Raw genomic sequence first — 15478 nt, forward strand, 5'->3', positions numbered from 1 at the left:
AAAATTATACTTCAGATGTTAATTTAGTATCAAAAACGTAAAATATTTGAGTAGCCCAAGACATAGCCAAAGATTGAAGCGCCACAGCACTGGTGAAAATTTAAATTTGCCGACTGGAATTCTTTCGGATGATTGACTTTCGAAAAATCGACGCTCTACTGTATATAAAAATGGGGAATATCTCACTTCTGACAATCGCTGCAAGTGTATGGGCTAAATTTGGAGAATCCGTGCTTCTCGCATGGACAACTGTATGTGGCCGGTTCACGCGTCGGAAAACCTTCTGATTTATTCATGTACGCACCAGACGGAAAAACAAAAAATATCGTGTATCCACAAACACTCCAATAAATAAATAGAATTGAAACGACACTTTGAAATGTTTTTCCGATGAAAATGAATAATAATGTTTCAATAAAAATGATAAAATGTAAATTGAATTTTATCATAACAAGTTTGCTTGAATTTCCTTTCTTCTGAGATCACAGCAATGCGCGACGAGTAAGCTAGTTAGATATAAAACTGCTTATTTTGTAACTTAATCACTGCAACGCTTAGCCATTTATATGCATATTCTTACCCGTCTGTGAAGCTAACTGTGTTTATTTTCTTACTACAGTATTGCAAAAGTAAAAGTTCATTTTCTGATTATGTTTGTTTGAATTCTAACTCACAAATTTACAATCCTTATATTAAATTGGATTGGATTTCTATATATCGATTAATTTGTCTACGTTTGATTGTTGACTTTACACGTAGCACGATCTATTGGAAAAAATTAACAAAATAATTAACTAAATATAATTCTTACAAAAACAGGATATAATTTAAAATATATATATATATATATATATATTCACTGAATTATTGCGACAATGATAGCGCGAAATAGACGCGCCATTTGCTCTATTACTGCGAGAGGTAGCACATAGCACGTGCCTGCGTGGAATGGAGCCCCTGTACATCATACTTTTCCTGTTAGCAATAAAGTCGTGCCGGTTATGTATCAAACTCCGTTCAGGAGAAACTTTTTTTGAATTAAAATAACGTGACTTGCGGTACAAATTGGAGGTTTATATGTAATTAATTTGGTCCTCTTCCTCTTATGATTTGCATATCTGGTCTCGACTTTCATCTATCTAACTCCGTTCTCGAAATTAAGGAAAGACAGAGACGGACAGACAACAATCAGAATTATAGGTCTACAATTTTTTGAAATTACAGCCCAATAATTTTCTTATGAACGGAATATTTACGAGAAAATACTTCCCATGTAGTTTATACGATCTGTTGCCGAAATATAAACACGTTATTATCACATAAAAGCAATTATTCTCTTTTTACAAGATTTTTGTTTTATTTTCACAAGTTTTATATCAAGTTTTTCGGACGTTAAAATATTCACAAATTAGTTAGTTTATGCGTGTTTTATTTATGTAGATACGTTTTATGTAATTAAAATAAAGTACGTAAGAGAAGTTTAATTTCACAGAAAAGTTTTCTACATACAATTTTTATGCATTTGAATGTAGTTTTAACTGTTATGAAATATTTTTTGTGCGCTAAAGTTGTACTGTACTTTTATTTATATCAGATATACAACAATCTGATTATTAATTTTTCTCGTATGTTTTAATTCACTTTATGATAAAGTGTAATTTTAACTTAATTTTCCAAAGCCAGAATACCAANAAACCAAATACATGATACAAAGTAAACATAAAATTACTATTCAGCTTTTAGTGAAAACTAGAATGTAAAACTAGAAATTATAAATTATAAATAGTCTTTTCTTCCATATTTTTTTAACATAATTGTAAAAAGCATCAAACAGTGGCTTCTGAACAAGCTTATCAAGTGGACCTGACCATCTGAGACCAAGCATAAAGATTTCTAGTTTCAGAATAAGTCTATATTGATTGTATCGGACAATCATAGATCATATGGTTGACGGTGTCTAGGTTTTCTATAGAGCAAAAGCAAAAGGCAGTTTTTGCCCAGTTATACATAGCCAGGTAGCTTCTAAAATTACCATGCTCAGTAAGTAGTTGAACAGTAGCAAACGTTAATTCTCTAAGTGGTGATGAGAACCTGCATTCAACACTAGGAAAATAGTCTTGTTATTCTACCAGTTTTACTGCTCAACCATTGTTGATTCCAATTTTGAATAGCATTGTCATGAATATAATTTTAAGGCTGCTACTTGAGAGAGGGATGTGAGTGTAGTCCAAGTCAGTGTCCTTTGCAGCTGACTTAGCCTCAAAGTTGGCTTTTTCATTTCCTAGAATGCCAGTATGGCCAGGAACAAATATAAATGTTATCTGATTTACAAAACATTTAATATGGTGCTGAATATATGTGATTTTATTGCTATTGCAATTGGGACTTAAAAGAGCTTTTAGGACAGACTGAGAATCACTGTAAATGTTGATAGACAGAGTTTTGTTTAGTAGTGAAGTGGCCCACTGAACAGCTTGGTAGACAGCATCTTCTTCAGCTTGATATTATCCATATAAAATAAGCATTTCTTTAACCATATGATTTAAATAATGATTTTTTAATATAATTATAAAATTTAATACAATAAATTTTAATAATGTACTCCAAGAACCTATATCCGGTGTGACAAAAAAAAAACAAAANTTGCTCTATTACTGCGAGAGGTAGCACATAGCACGTGCCTGCGTGGAATGGAGCCCCTGTACATCATACTTTTCCTGTTAGCAATAAAGTCGTGCCGGTTATGTATCAAACTCCGTTCAGGAGAAACTTTTTTTGAATTAAAATAACGTGACTTGCGGTACAAATTGGAGGTTTATATGTAATTAATTTGGTCCTCTTCCTCTTATGATTTGCATATCTGGTCTCGACTTTCATCTATCTAACTCCGTTCTCGAAATTAAGGAAAGACAGAGACGGACAGACAACAATCAGAATTATAGGTCTACAATTTTTTGAAATTACAGCCCAATAATTTTCTTATGAACGGAATATTTACGAGAAAATACTTCCCATGTAGTTTATACGATCTGTTGCCGAAATATAAACACGTTATTATCACATAAAAGCAATTATTCTCTTTTTACAAGATTTTTGTTTTATTTTCACAAGTTTTATATCAAGTTTTTCGGACGTTAAAATATTCACAAATTAGTTAGTTTATGCGTGTTTTATTTATGTAGATACGTTTTATGTAATTAAAATAAAGTACGTAAGAGAAGTTTAATTTCACAGAAAAGTTTTCTACATACAATTTTTATGCATTTGAATGTAGTTTTAACTGTTATGAAATATTTTTTGTGCGCTAAAGTTGTACTGTACTTTTATTTATATCAGATATACAACAATCTGATTATTAATTTTTCTCGTATGTTTTAATTCACTTTATGATAAAGTGTAATTTTAACTTAATTTTCCAAAGCCAGAATACCAATAAGATATTTTAAAAAATACTAAGATAATATAAAATCAGATATTCTTAAATTGATAATTCTATGAAATTACCAATTTAATAAATATATGAATTGATGAATATATGAATATATGAATTAATGAATATATATAATGAATATATGAATATGAATACATAGAATTTTCCGACAACGTTTGGTTGCGCCATTTGTTACGATATTTTATTAAAAAACTTTTTACATTTTCAACTATTATAAAATGGTAAAAAGCTTAATTTTAAAGGTAGGTATGAGTTTTTAAAAAATTGTAAATGCTAATAATAAGTAAAATCGTCATTAAGTCTGACCCTAGTAAAGATACACACGACCCTCTTCATCTCCCCACCCTCTCAAGCTTTAACCACCACCAAAATCCTCCTAATAAACAAACCACCCTTCAAAATTTCAGAAATTGTTGACAAAAAGCACAAGAGTTATTAAGCTTCAAACAGGGTGAACAAACGTGCCCTTCCACACACACACACACACACACACTAACATCCATACATAAAGAAAAATATCTCTAAATGTTTGCATTTCTTAACGTTTCAAGGTGTCCTGAGCACAAATGTGTAAAAATCTTCGGGGAGTCATTTTTTGACAAATCGAAATACTTTCACTCTGTTATACCGTATATAACAGCCTTTCCAATAGCAGTAATAAAGCAAATAAGAAGAAAATTGTTGAATCGAATAAGCAAATAAAGATAAGTTGAACCAATAACTAACTACACTTTTTCAATTTCAAAAATTAGAAAGTGTAAATTCTATTTCAGAAAAAATTAAGTGATTTTCAGCAAAAGTATATTTATTTTCATATTAAGTTAAGCTAACATTAATTTTAAGCAAAGTTTTTGAAGGGTAATTAGTTAATTTCTGGATTGGGTTGCAATTGATTTAATGCTATATTGAATGTTAATAAATTATGTAATTATCAGATAAAAATTAGTTGTATAGCATGTACTACGTAGCCTATATATATGTACTGTAGCATATTAAAAGTATAAGTGTATAACATTTCACAAAATTTCATTATATTTAATTACAACAAAACTTAATTTCTAGGAATGATGTTCGTTTTCACGGTTGCAAGAAATGGTTACATAAATGCAAACGTATTGAGCTCAAATCTGTTTGCTCAAATAAAAATAAAATAACTATAACAATGTGCTCAAATAAAATATGACTGATAACTCAGCATATTCAGGATTTTGAGAATATGAATGTTGTTAATGCATATTCGAGGATTAAAAGACATGCCCGGTCTTTTTGGAGAATGATCTTCAATCATCTTAGAATTACTTTAGTTACCTACTCTTATTTAATTGAAGTCACACGATATGCGTTATATTTATTTTTATTTAAAAAAAAAAATTGCTTTAGTATCAAGAAGGTGCTACAACACCATAATACCCCTGAATAAGTATATCCCTGCGATAATTGCATAATTTATTCAATCACAGTCCAACCTAGAAGTGTTTCAAAAAAATTGGCTTTCCTTAAAATTAATGTTAACTTTATCTGAAAATGAATTTATATTTCCCGAAACCAAATTTACCTTTTATGTAATAAGTTAGGATTCATTTTTTCTGAATTTGAAATTGAAAATGCTTAATTTATAAGCTCCGTTAACACCTTCCTTATTAGATATTAAATTAAGGGAGGTGCTAAGTGAAGTAGGCTAAAGAACACATCAGGAAAGAAGGTAGGTTTTAAGAAACTCAGAGAATGTTAAAGAAGGGGAAATAATAATAATAACAGAAACAGAATGAATCAAATGCGTTACGTATGGCGAAAATTGGTCAACATCCTGCTCGGGAAGTCTAGATGTGTAATTATCAGTATCAGTTGCCCAGCTTGTGTAAGTTGCGGTTTTGATTTCAAGCCAGATCTTCCATATTTCTCTGAATGAATTCAACTTTAACGTCTACTTATTAAAGCTAGTACAAAGTGACACAACACTTTTAATGCCAAATTATGTTAATTAGGCTAATTATTAAATAAAAATAGTCCTTAAATTTTGTGGTTCTTTGACTGTTTTATATTTATGTTCTTATCACACGTTCTTTTACAAAACAAAACTGTGTGTTGATTATTTCAACTATCCGCCGAGCATTGTTAAATAAACGGCAATTTTTTTAAACAGATACCAGTCCTAAGCCGACAAAGTCTTCGTTACTGATGGTATCTAATAAATTCTACTGTGTATATTTATATGATTTGCGAGAAAAATGAAGTTTAGACTTATAACTTTACTAACTGAACAAGATAAGACGAAAATAGTCATAACATCCGTTTCCGGAAGTAGGTTTGTCGGCATTAACTTTTCTTTTTTTCTCTCCCAGATTCTTTGTTCGCATGTAGCTTCAAGTTAATCTTGCAGATGATTCAAAATTAACGCCACTTCTAGCTTTAAATACTTGGTACAAGAAAGAAAAGAAAGGCGGAAACATTCACTTCCTCTTTTTTTCGTATTTAACCAATTTTTTTCGGATGAAAAGAAGTAGATTTGGTAATAAGTGTAATAATATGCTTTAAAAATAAATTAATGACCTTTCTCATCAATTGATAATAATGTTTTAATTTTGCGAAAATCAATTCATTAAACAGACTGACAAGAAAGTTTTATTCGAATCGTTTCGATTTTAGCAAAAGTTGAGAAGTTAACACGTAAATATGTTTACAATATTTAAAAATAGAAATTAATTTTGAAATTAAAAAGTTACGATTAAAACACAGTTGGAAGAAATGCTTGAAAAAATAAACAGGAAATTAAATCTTTAATTGAATCACGAGTGAAAATTATTTAATTGAGATAAGATATAATCAATTTTACTTTAATAAGTTCCCTTAACTACGAATTATTTTATGTAATAATGAAATTAAAACGTGGAGATTTCGAATACGATTTATTCTTTTAATAAAATGCCGAATTGTCTTTTCAATCCGTCGACCAAAAGAATTAAGCGACGTCGCATTACAATCTAAAAGAGAACTAAAAATAAAATAGAAGCATGAAAAAATCCCTGTTCTCTCCGGAACAGCAACGGTAATTATTCTTATTTATCTAAATTCAATTAAGCTATTTATTACGATAAAAATGATTTTCTACAAGATTATATAATAATGTCTTTCATTTTATATTTTAACAAAATTATAAATGCATATTCTTATAAGTATTAATAAGAGAAAATGGACTATTAGTAAAATATCATAACTGATTAGAGAATTGATATCAATACAAAAATGTAATTTAGCATTCCTGAGTCTAAAAAAATTTGCTTACAAACGAAAATGATATTAAATTCTTTTAATGTTAGAATTATAATTATGAAATTTTATAATGTAGGCCTACATTATTAATTTGTTAATGAAGATAAGAAATTTGTTGATGACTAACTGTTACGAACTTGGGAGACGTTTTTGGATTTTCCCCTCCGAGAGCTGTACGACGACCTTGGGGTCAAGCGAAAGGATTGGAAGGAATTAAACATTACATCACCCTTTCACAACCATTCAGCGAACGAGGAAGTACGTTCTAGGAAAGGAAGCTAGTTTAAATAAAATATTACACGACCAATTTAATAAAGTATTCTATATGAAAGCGTCAAGATGCTGAATACTAAGAGCGTTATATTTTTCGTTTTATGTTTTCTTATATCGAATGCAAGCGAAATACAGACAGATTTAAAGACATTTTTAGGAGAACTTGAAATATATGTAAATAAAAGAAATGATATCGTTTTTCTCTTAGACGAATCTGGCAGCGTTGGCTCAGAAGTCTTTAAAAAAGAACTGTTGTCAACTGAATTATTTGCAAGGATACTTACAATTTCTCCTTCAGGAAATATCCCCGCAATTGTTACGTTTTCGAGTGGTTATGTAGTTCATTTAAATTCTATTTCGGAATTTAGAGACGTCGACATGTGTTCATTTTTGCCAATTATAAAGAACGTTCCGTACGCGGGTGGAGCCACAAACACTGCAAAAGGCTTATCGGTATCGGGAGAAATACTACAAAACTCAAAAAGGAGTGATATTAAAAATAAGTAAGTGCTTTAGTTCAATTATATTTAAACTTATTTTATTTAATAAATACTTTTCTAAATTTCACGAAAGTGAGAAATTGCGTATTAAAATTTATTTTTAAATTAATGAGTTTATTAATTTTAAAATAAAAATAATTACTAATAAAATGTCATATTGTGAGTAATATTAGGCCTAATTTAATAAATATTTAATACGTAATAATTAAGCACGTGTCAAATTGAATGTTTAGCTTTAATTTGATTTAATACATTATTTTATTAATATATTACGACTCGTAATATATTAATAAAATATATTACGAGTCGTAATATATTTTACGACTGTATTATTATAACTCATAATTATAATGAGTTATAATAATACAGTCAAATCCGCTTAAGAGAGAGCACCCTCGGGATCGGTACAATATGCTCCCTTATCTGGACTTTTCCGTTATCTACTTAGTGTAGACGTTAGAGATCTCTATCACCATGTGCCTAGACGACAATGTACAGCACCGTAAGATTAAAGATCGGTGTTTATAAATCTTCCTTAGAATAGTACTTCGTTATGCGGATTTCTGCTCTAAAAAAGCCGCTCACAGGGTGTTTATTTAAACGGACTATTCTAATATCCGATACTCTGTAAATAGGAGTTCCTCTAGTGTAAAACATGGGGGAGAAAATTGGAAACATGAAAAAGTGTTCTGTTCTCACTACTGTGAGTAGCAATACTGACAAGCAAACTGCTCCCTTAAGCCTGGTACCCACATGCGGCAACGGACGACGGAAATCGTTGACGGAAACGGTTGCCGTTCCGTCGTCTTTCCGTGTCTCGTGTACTCACATGCGGAAATTACCCTACAATTGAAACGCGCCATCTGCCAGCCGTAAATATAAACAAGCTACTACAGTAGGTAGGCCACGTGCCAGTAGTCGAAAATCGCGTCTACCGGGATTGCTTTGTTATATCAATTAAACCTTTTAAGTTTGCCTTCGATCTTATCGCAAATAAAAAAAAACCTGAAAAACGAATAATTTGGATAGGAAAAATATTGTAAATCGTCGAAAGTTAGGAATATCGAATACTTTCGTCGCCGAATTACGCTTACTCCATTCCCAATACTTTACGCAGTAAGTCTATTTGACATTAATATTTAAATCGGATAGTAATATAGCGTATAAATGAAATATATTAGCGTATTACTGTACAAATAAAGCTTTTTAGCTTGCCGACCACCATAGTTCGAACGCTATCGTCCCACGTGATCTTTATGACGACATCGCTAAACGGTCCTCCTATTGGTCTAATTTTTACCGTGCCTCTTTCCGTCGCGGCAAAAGTTGAAAATTCTCAACTTCGTATTCCGTCGACGTCGACGGCAAAAGTGACGTCATTTTGCCGTTCCGTCGACCGTTTCCGTCGTCCGTTGCCGCATGTGGGTACCTAGCTTTACTCAATGCTCTGTTAAGTGGATTCGATTATAATAATAAAGTGTTTGTATAATGTAAACAACACAAATTACGAAGATTTTTGGAAGATCTGGTTTAAAATTGATTTACATATTCCGAAAATAATTTTTTTTTCGTTGGGCTGCAATTTCAAAAAATTGTAGGACCTATAAATTCCCACTGACGTCCGTCTGTCTTTCCTTAACCTCGAGAACGAAGTTAGATAGATGAAAAACAAGAACAGATATGGAAACCATAGGGAAAGTAGGCCACGATTAACTGTACATGAATTTCCGATGCAAACTCGAAGTCACATTATTTCAATTCAAAACTTTCCCTGAAAGCAATTAATATATGACCGGCACGACTCTATTGTTAAAGGAAAAGTATGATGTACAGGTGCAAACCACTACTAATTTGAAGTGGAGAGTATATATTTTAAATTAAATATTGATAAATTAAAATTTTCAGCCTGCATTGTGACGATGTCACAATAAATAATTGTTCGTTGTAAATGCTTTTAATCGAAACAATGGATTAAATTGAATTTATCTGTTTAGTAGCCTATTAGAAGAGATAGGGTTTAATATGGCTGAGTTGAGAAGTAAATGCCGACTTTTGGATAAGACAAAATGTTAATTGAAAAGTTTTGAGACCTATTTTACTAATAAGCATGAAAAACTCTTCTAAAGATACTTCTAATAAACTGTCAAAGCGACGAGAAAAGATGCTAATGCTTCGCGTTGACTAATCAATCAATTTTTAATATTTTAAAATTTCTTTTTGCAAATTAATATAAATATTATAATAAAAATTTAACTTTTGACTTCTGAAGCTTCAGATAGTTGATGACCGACGTGACTAAAGGCTGGTTTATAGTTCAACGGCAACAGGACCGGCCTTAAGCCGATCGGACCGATTGTTCCCAATTGGGTCCCGCGTGTAAGAGGGTCTTGCACTGGAGTATACTCTCGGCTTGTCAAGTACATACAACAACACGAAGTAAAAAAGGGGCTTTGGATATATTTTGGCGAATTTTCTCGAAAGCAATCCGATGGGGTGCCAACTATACCCGACATTTGATTATAGGGAAAAAGGGATTAAAACGCGAACGAAAGAGCGTAAAACCACCCAATCACATGTTTTCTTGGTTATTTATAGATTTTTAGTCCTACTTAGGTCTGATTTTAATATTGATAGATTAGCTGCAGGTAGCCTTCTGTCACGAAGGCAAAGGATGTAAAAGAAAACTTGCTAACACATCACGATGGCTTAGATTTGGCGAAATTTCTCGACTCTACTCAATAGGCTTATATTCAGAATCAAGTGTTTAAATTTTACAAAAGGAGTCGGGGACAGGGCCTCAGTTTCTTCAGTTACTCCACATTGTTAAAAAACGTTTTCTTTGACATAGTGACTGATCTAATTTTCTAGAGATTGTCAGATATAACGTTTCTTTCTATCGCATGGTCCGAGTTTCTATTCCGTCGAGTGTAAAACCACTTGTCAGTTGACTAAATCTGATAGATCTCGGTAATCTTACTATTAAATAGAAGCTGATTAATTTTGTGTCGCGGTCCCGTAAATGAGGTAAGTTTTAGTGACCAAGATATAAACCATATATCTGAAATACGAAGTCCCTGATTTTCGGATGATTATTGTAAAGAGCAGTACAAAAATAAATTAATATTTTTAATAAATCATTTCAGTCAGTAAAGCAAGTGGTATTGTGATTATGTACAGTACTTTTTAGAGGTGATATACAAATGATGTTTATTACTTGTAGACTTACATGTATGCAATTTTATATTAAAATGTAGCTTACGCATGCTTGGTTTATTAACTCGCATGCAATTTTTAAGTGCACATTTTGATTGCCTTCCATATCTGGGACCCACAAAAATTGTTTCCAATGAGTCTTGAATAGCAGTATGAAGTTTTAAGGTCTCTAGCTGTCTCTGGGTTGAGAAGTGAGCGTGTGGTTTATGGGTAAATTACTGTGGTTGTAGTCTATAGACTGGCTCACAATAAACGTTTTTATCCAACACATTACATTCTAGTGCAGGCATTACTATAGCAACAAATGTTAATAGATAGCAAATTTACGTGCTGGATCGTATATACTAGCTACAAAATATTTGTAGTAGCCTATATTGCGATCCGGCAGCTAATAGGATAGCAATATTTAGAGAACGTCACTATTAAAGCATCTAATGAGGCAATACTCTGAATATATCTAATATCGATCCAGTAACGAATCATAAACTTCGGTGCGAAGAAGCATGGTGAGTACAAAGAGATGTCGATAGTGATCGTTAAAGATATGGGGTTTTATATAATTTTCGATTATAAATGGCTTTATAATCAAAAGTTAAAATCATATCATGATAAAATCTTATAGAAAACTGTTTGGGAAAATGTAACAAAATAAATAAAAACCGATACTGTACTTTCGATCAAACTTTTCTTTTTCTTTCGCGTTTTTACTTTCCCCAGATTATAAAGAACTATATGAACGCTGACATATGTCGGACTTAATAACGATTTTTCTCGTTATTAACATTTACAATTTTTTTTTTTTTTTTATAAAACTTGTCTATACCCTCAAAATTAAGCGTTTGCCATTTTATAATAATTAAAAATATAACATTTCTAAAAGTAAAATATCGTAACAAATGGCGCCACACATGCAATATTAAATGTTGTCGGGAAAGTTAAGCAACTCTCTGCTGGATTTTTTTATTAGCTATTCTATTCGCAGTTTCAAATGCCATCTCATGCTCGATAGAGGAGTGCTGTAGCGTAACTCGCTTTTCACTCCGGAAGAACAGAGGGGAAGATCGCTCAGCGACCGCAGAGGCGGCCTTATCGAAGACGACCAATCCGAGGAAGACAGAAGAGAGGTCACGAAGAGACCAAAGCCGGCCTTATAGTAGACGGCCCACGCGAGAAGGGGGACAGAATGCTTTTCGGGAGGACTTTGAGGGGAAGCTGGTCCCTATTTAGATGTCATTGGCAAGGAGGAAAACCCTGAAAAACTCCCGCTGCCAGCTCGTCCGAGTGAGGCGCGAACCCCCGATCGAACTCCGGTGTTTAGGGTCTAGTCACCACCATTAAGCGGAGACGAAGTCCACTCGGCCACATAACAGTAATGTGAGGATTAAACATTGAAATATACTGTGTGCTAGGCAAATATATGTGGTGTTAACTTGTCTTAACTGGGAACAGCGTGAGGCTAGTGTCAAATGTTTAACATCGACTTTAAAATTGCGTTACTATCTTCGTCTTTTACTTCCTTTCACCCCATTATATGCCTGGCTGAACTCATCATGGGTCTAGAAAGAAAGGATTGTAGGCAGTGGCGGATTTCTGCACAGGCAAACGAGGCGCGTGTCTGGGGCCTCAAAAACCAAGGAAACCTCAAAATTCAGCTTTCAAAATAAAAAAAAATTATTTTAATTAATTATTTTTTCATAATAAAAATAATTAATAATTTAGCAGTATTCCCTAAATTAAATTACCCTTAATTATTTACCAAACAATAGTGAAATCTATTATAATAATTTACAAATAAATTTTTATTATTCTAGATTACCAGGTTTTGAAATACAAATCAGTAGTAAATTTAAAAATAAATTACTTTTTATATCCATGGATTACTAAATTTTTTTGTTTTTAACACTTACTGTACTTATTGAAAATTAATAATTCTTGTACCAAAAAGTTTCAATTTTCATAATTAATACAGTAATTATAGTAAAGAATAGACGGCGTTACTCAGAGGTATTTCCGTAAAGTAAGTGAAAAGAAGTGAGAAGAAAGTAGACGTAAGAGAAAGTATTGGTGGCAGGGGCCAAAGGGGGTGGAAAAGTGGGAAGGAAGGAAGATAGAAGAGGAAGGGTCCCTGACGCGCATATGCATTTATTAATAGACGTAAACAGAAATAGTACAGAACAAAATATAACAGCATAACATTTGAACAGAATGCCCAGCTCGGGCTACAAAATAAAACACGACAGCAAACTTATGTACATAATATCATTTACAATGGCAGTGCTTTGCGAGTTTATCATAATTAATACAACCTGAACATCAGTAAAACCTTTAAATATAGCCAAGCAGTTGTAATTTTATATTGGTTAATTTTCAGTGTTATTTCCCTATATCTCACTTTTTTGGACCACCGGTATAGTGCCTACCAGAGTAAAAAAACGTGTGCGTAGAATGCACATTGTAGGGTGTAGGGGTAGTAAAAATATTTAAAGGGGGCCTCAAAATTGAATTGCGCCTGAGGCCTCTCAAGTGCTAAATCCTCCACTGATTGTAGGATTGATGGGAAACACGAAGGCGATCTGCCAAGGGGGATGTGTCCCAGGAAAACTTTCTTTGGGAAACTGGTCCTCAATTTCGATGTTAGACACGTGAAGAACACCTGGAAAACTCCACTGGCCCAGCCCTTTGCACAGGCGTGAACCCGCGACCAATAATCAGTGTTCAGTGGTTCAATTCGAGTGGAAAAAACTGGTGAACACTGAAAGGGTCTCTTAGTGCCCACAGAGTTGAAAAAGGCACAAAAATAAAAATAAAGCAAATTAAATTTCATTTATTTAATTTTTTGCTATTTCCGTCCATTAAACATTTCCGCAGTTAGGCGTTCCATTTCTTTTCCAGATTCACAGAGCCATAGACTGATGCTTTAACTGTCTATGATTCTATGCCATCTGGCCATCAGTCATATTTTCTTAACGCGCTTAAAAATTTCATAACAAACAAAATGAACACATATAATAGGCCTAAGTAATTTATTTTTAATCTATAATTTACAGAAAATCGATACCTTCTTCCACATCNTTTTTAATCTATAATTTACAGAAAATCTATAGTTATAGAAAATAAAATTGAAATATGAATGTTATATTAAAATTTGATGATAAAAACGATATATAAACAGTATAATAGTGCTAGTTATCATATTATTTAAACAAGATAATATCTATTTCAATACATTAATTTTAATAACTATATATTTGAATGAAAAGGAAGAAATATCTTGTTTTAAGAATATATAATTTTTCTCGTCAAACTTGAAATTAATTTTGATCCCAATTTACAAGAATTTGTTTCAAGAGTAGGCCCTACTAATACAAGAAAATCTCACTCGTAAAATCGAAAAATTTATTCTTATTTTTTTTATTTTAACAATACAAATTACTAATTTTTTTAACGAGAAATATGAACTGATAAATTACATTTACGAAGTTATTTTATCTTGAATTATAACGAAATTAATATTTTAATTTTATATATATTACAGAATTATATTTGTGATATCTGACGGTCAAAGCAACGAAGGAGGCGATCCAGCTATAGTCGCAAACGAACTTAAAAGTAAAGGTATTATAATCTTCGGAATTGGCGTTGCAGAAGTTAACTATAAAGAATTGCTTAACCTTGCTACTGCACCACAAAATATTTATATTCTAAATGATTTTAAAGAAATTCACCAGTTGAATGAGAAAATAAAAGATGGTAATGTATTCATTTGATTCATAAAATGATAATTCAATATACTTACTTTATCTGGTAGGGAATATGTGACCTTTTCTGGCTCCTAATGAGGTTTAATAAAATATATAAAATTTATGATTAAAAATTGCAGGTCGACATTGTGACGATATCTCAATAAATAATTGCTCGTTAATCATATTTTTAAGTTATTTAATTTAAAATATGTGCTCTCCACTTCAAATTAGTACTGTAGGGTCTTGCCCCAATACAGCATATTTTTTCGTTAGCAATAGAGTCGTGTGGTCGTCTGTCTAACTCCTTTCAGGGGAAGTTTTGAATTGAAATAATATGACTTCCAGTTTTCATTAGAAGTTTATATACAGTAATCGGGGCCTACTGTCCCTAAGCTTTCTATATCTCGTCGTGATTTATATGTATCTAACTCCATTCTGGAGATTAAGGAAGGACGGACAGACGGACGGACAAACGGACGGACGACAGTGTGAATTTGTCTATAATTTTTTCAAATTGCAGCCCATTTATTTTAATGATGCCATAATCGCAATACACTAATACACCGTAATACACTAATTAGTAATCGGAAATGGATACTTGTAATAATCGTAAAAATTAAGAAACGTTTGTTCATCTTTTCTTAGTAGAAGTTTTTTTGTGTTACTGGAAATTTCATTATTCATCTATATACTGTACAGTTAACCCCCGTATAACACGGCAGTTACGTTCCAAAAAATTGCCGTGTTATGCGAATCCGTGTTATACGAAACAAAGAACTAATACGAAAAGGAGGGTTAGGTTCCAAAAATTAAAAAACATGCTAGTATATTTTCATAATTAAGATAAATATCTTCATAAAAATTTTTTAAGTGATACATATTAATATAAATTAAACAATGTTTTCTTCGTCATCACTAAAAACACTATTAATTAACCGAGAGCGTTTTCTTTTTGGCAAGTTATTCTTATCCTCTGAGCATTTTTCTGCATTATCTTCAGATCCATGCTTTACCTTTTGCAAAATGTA

At 32.0% G+C, this 15478-nt stretch overlaps 1 protein-coding gene across 1 annotated transcript in view; it reads left to right on the forward strand.

Annotated features, from left to right (window-relative positions):
- The first annotated feature begins 7059 nt into the window (after window positions 1–7059).
- LOC111616870 (sushi, von Willebrand factor type A, EGF and pentraxin domain-containing protein 1-like) overlaps window positions 7060–15478 on the forward strand; it is a 184934-nt gene continuing 176515 nt past the window's right edge. The window contains exons 1-2 of the mRNA XM_023358224.1: window positions 7060–7497; window positions 14243–14457. Coding sequence (XP_023213992.1) covers window positions 7061–7497; window positions 14243–14457 — 652 coding nt within the window. The 5' untranslated portion in view covers window position 7060. The remainder of the gene's footprint in view (window positions 7498–14242; window positions 14458–15478) is intronic.

This window comes from Centruroides sculpturatus, unplaced genomic scaffold (genome assembly GCF_000671375.1).
Source record: "Centruroides sculpturatus isolate CEXI.00-Female unplaced genomic scaffold, Cexi_2.0 scaffold24, whole genome shotgun sequence".
In the NCBI taxonomy this organism is placed as follows: domain Eukaryota; kingdom Metazoa; phylum Arthropoda; class Arachnida; order Scorpiones; family Buthidae; genus Centruroides; species Centruroides sculpturatus.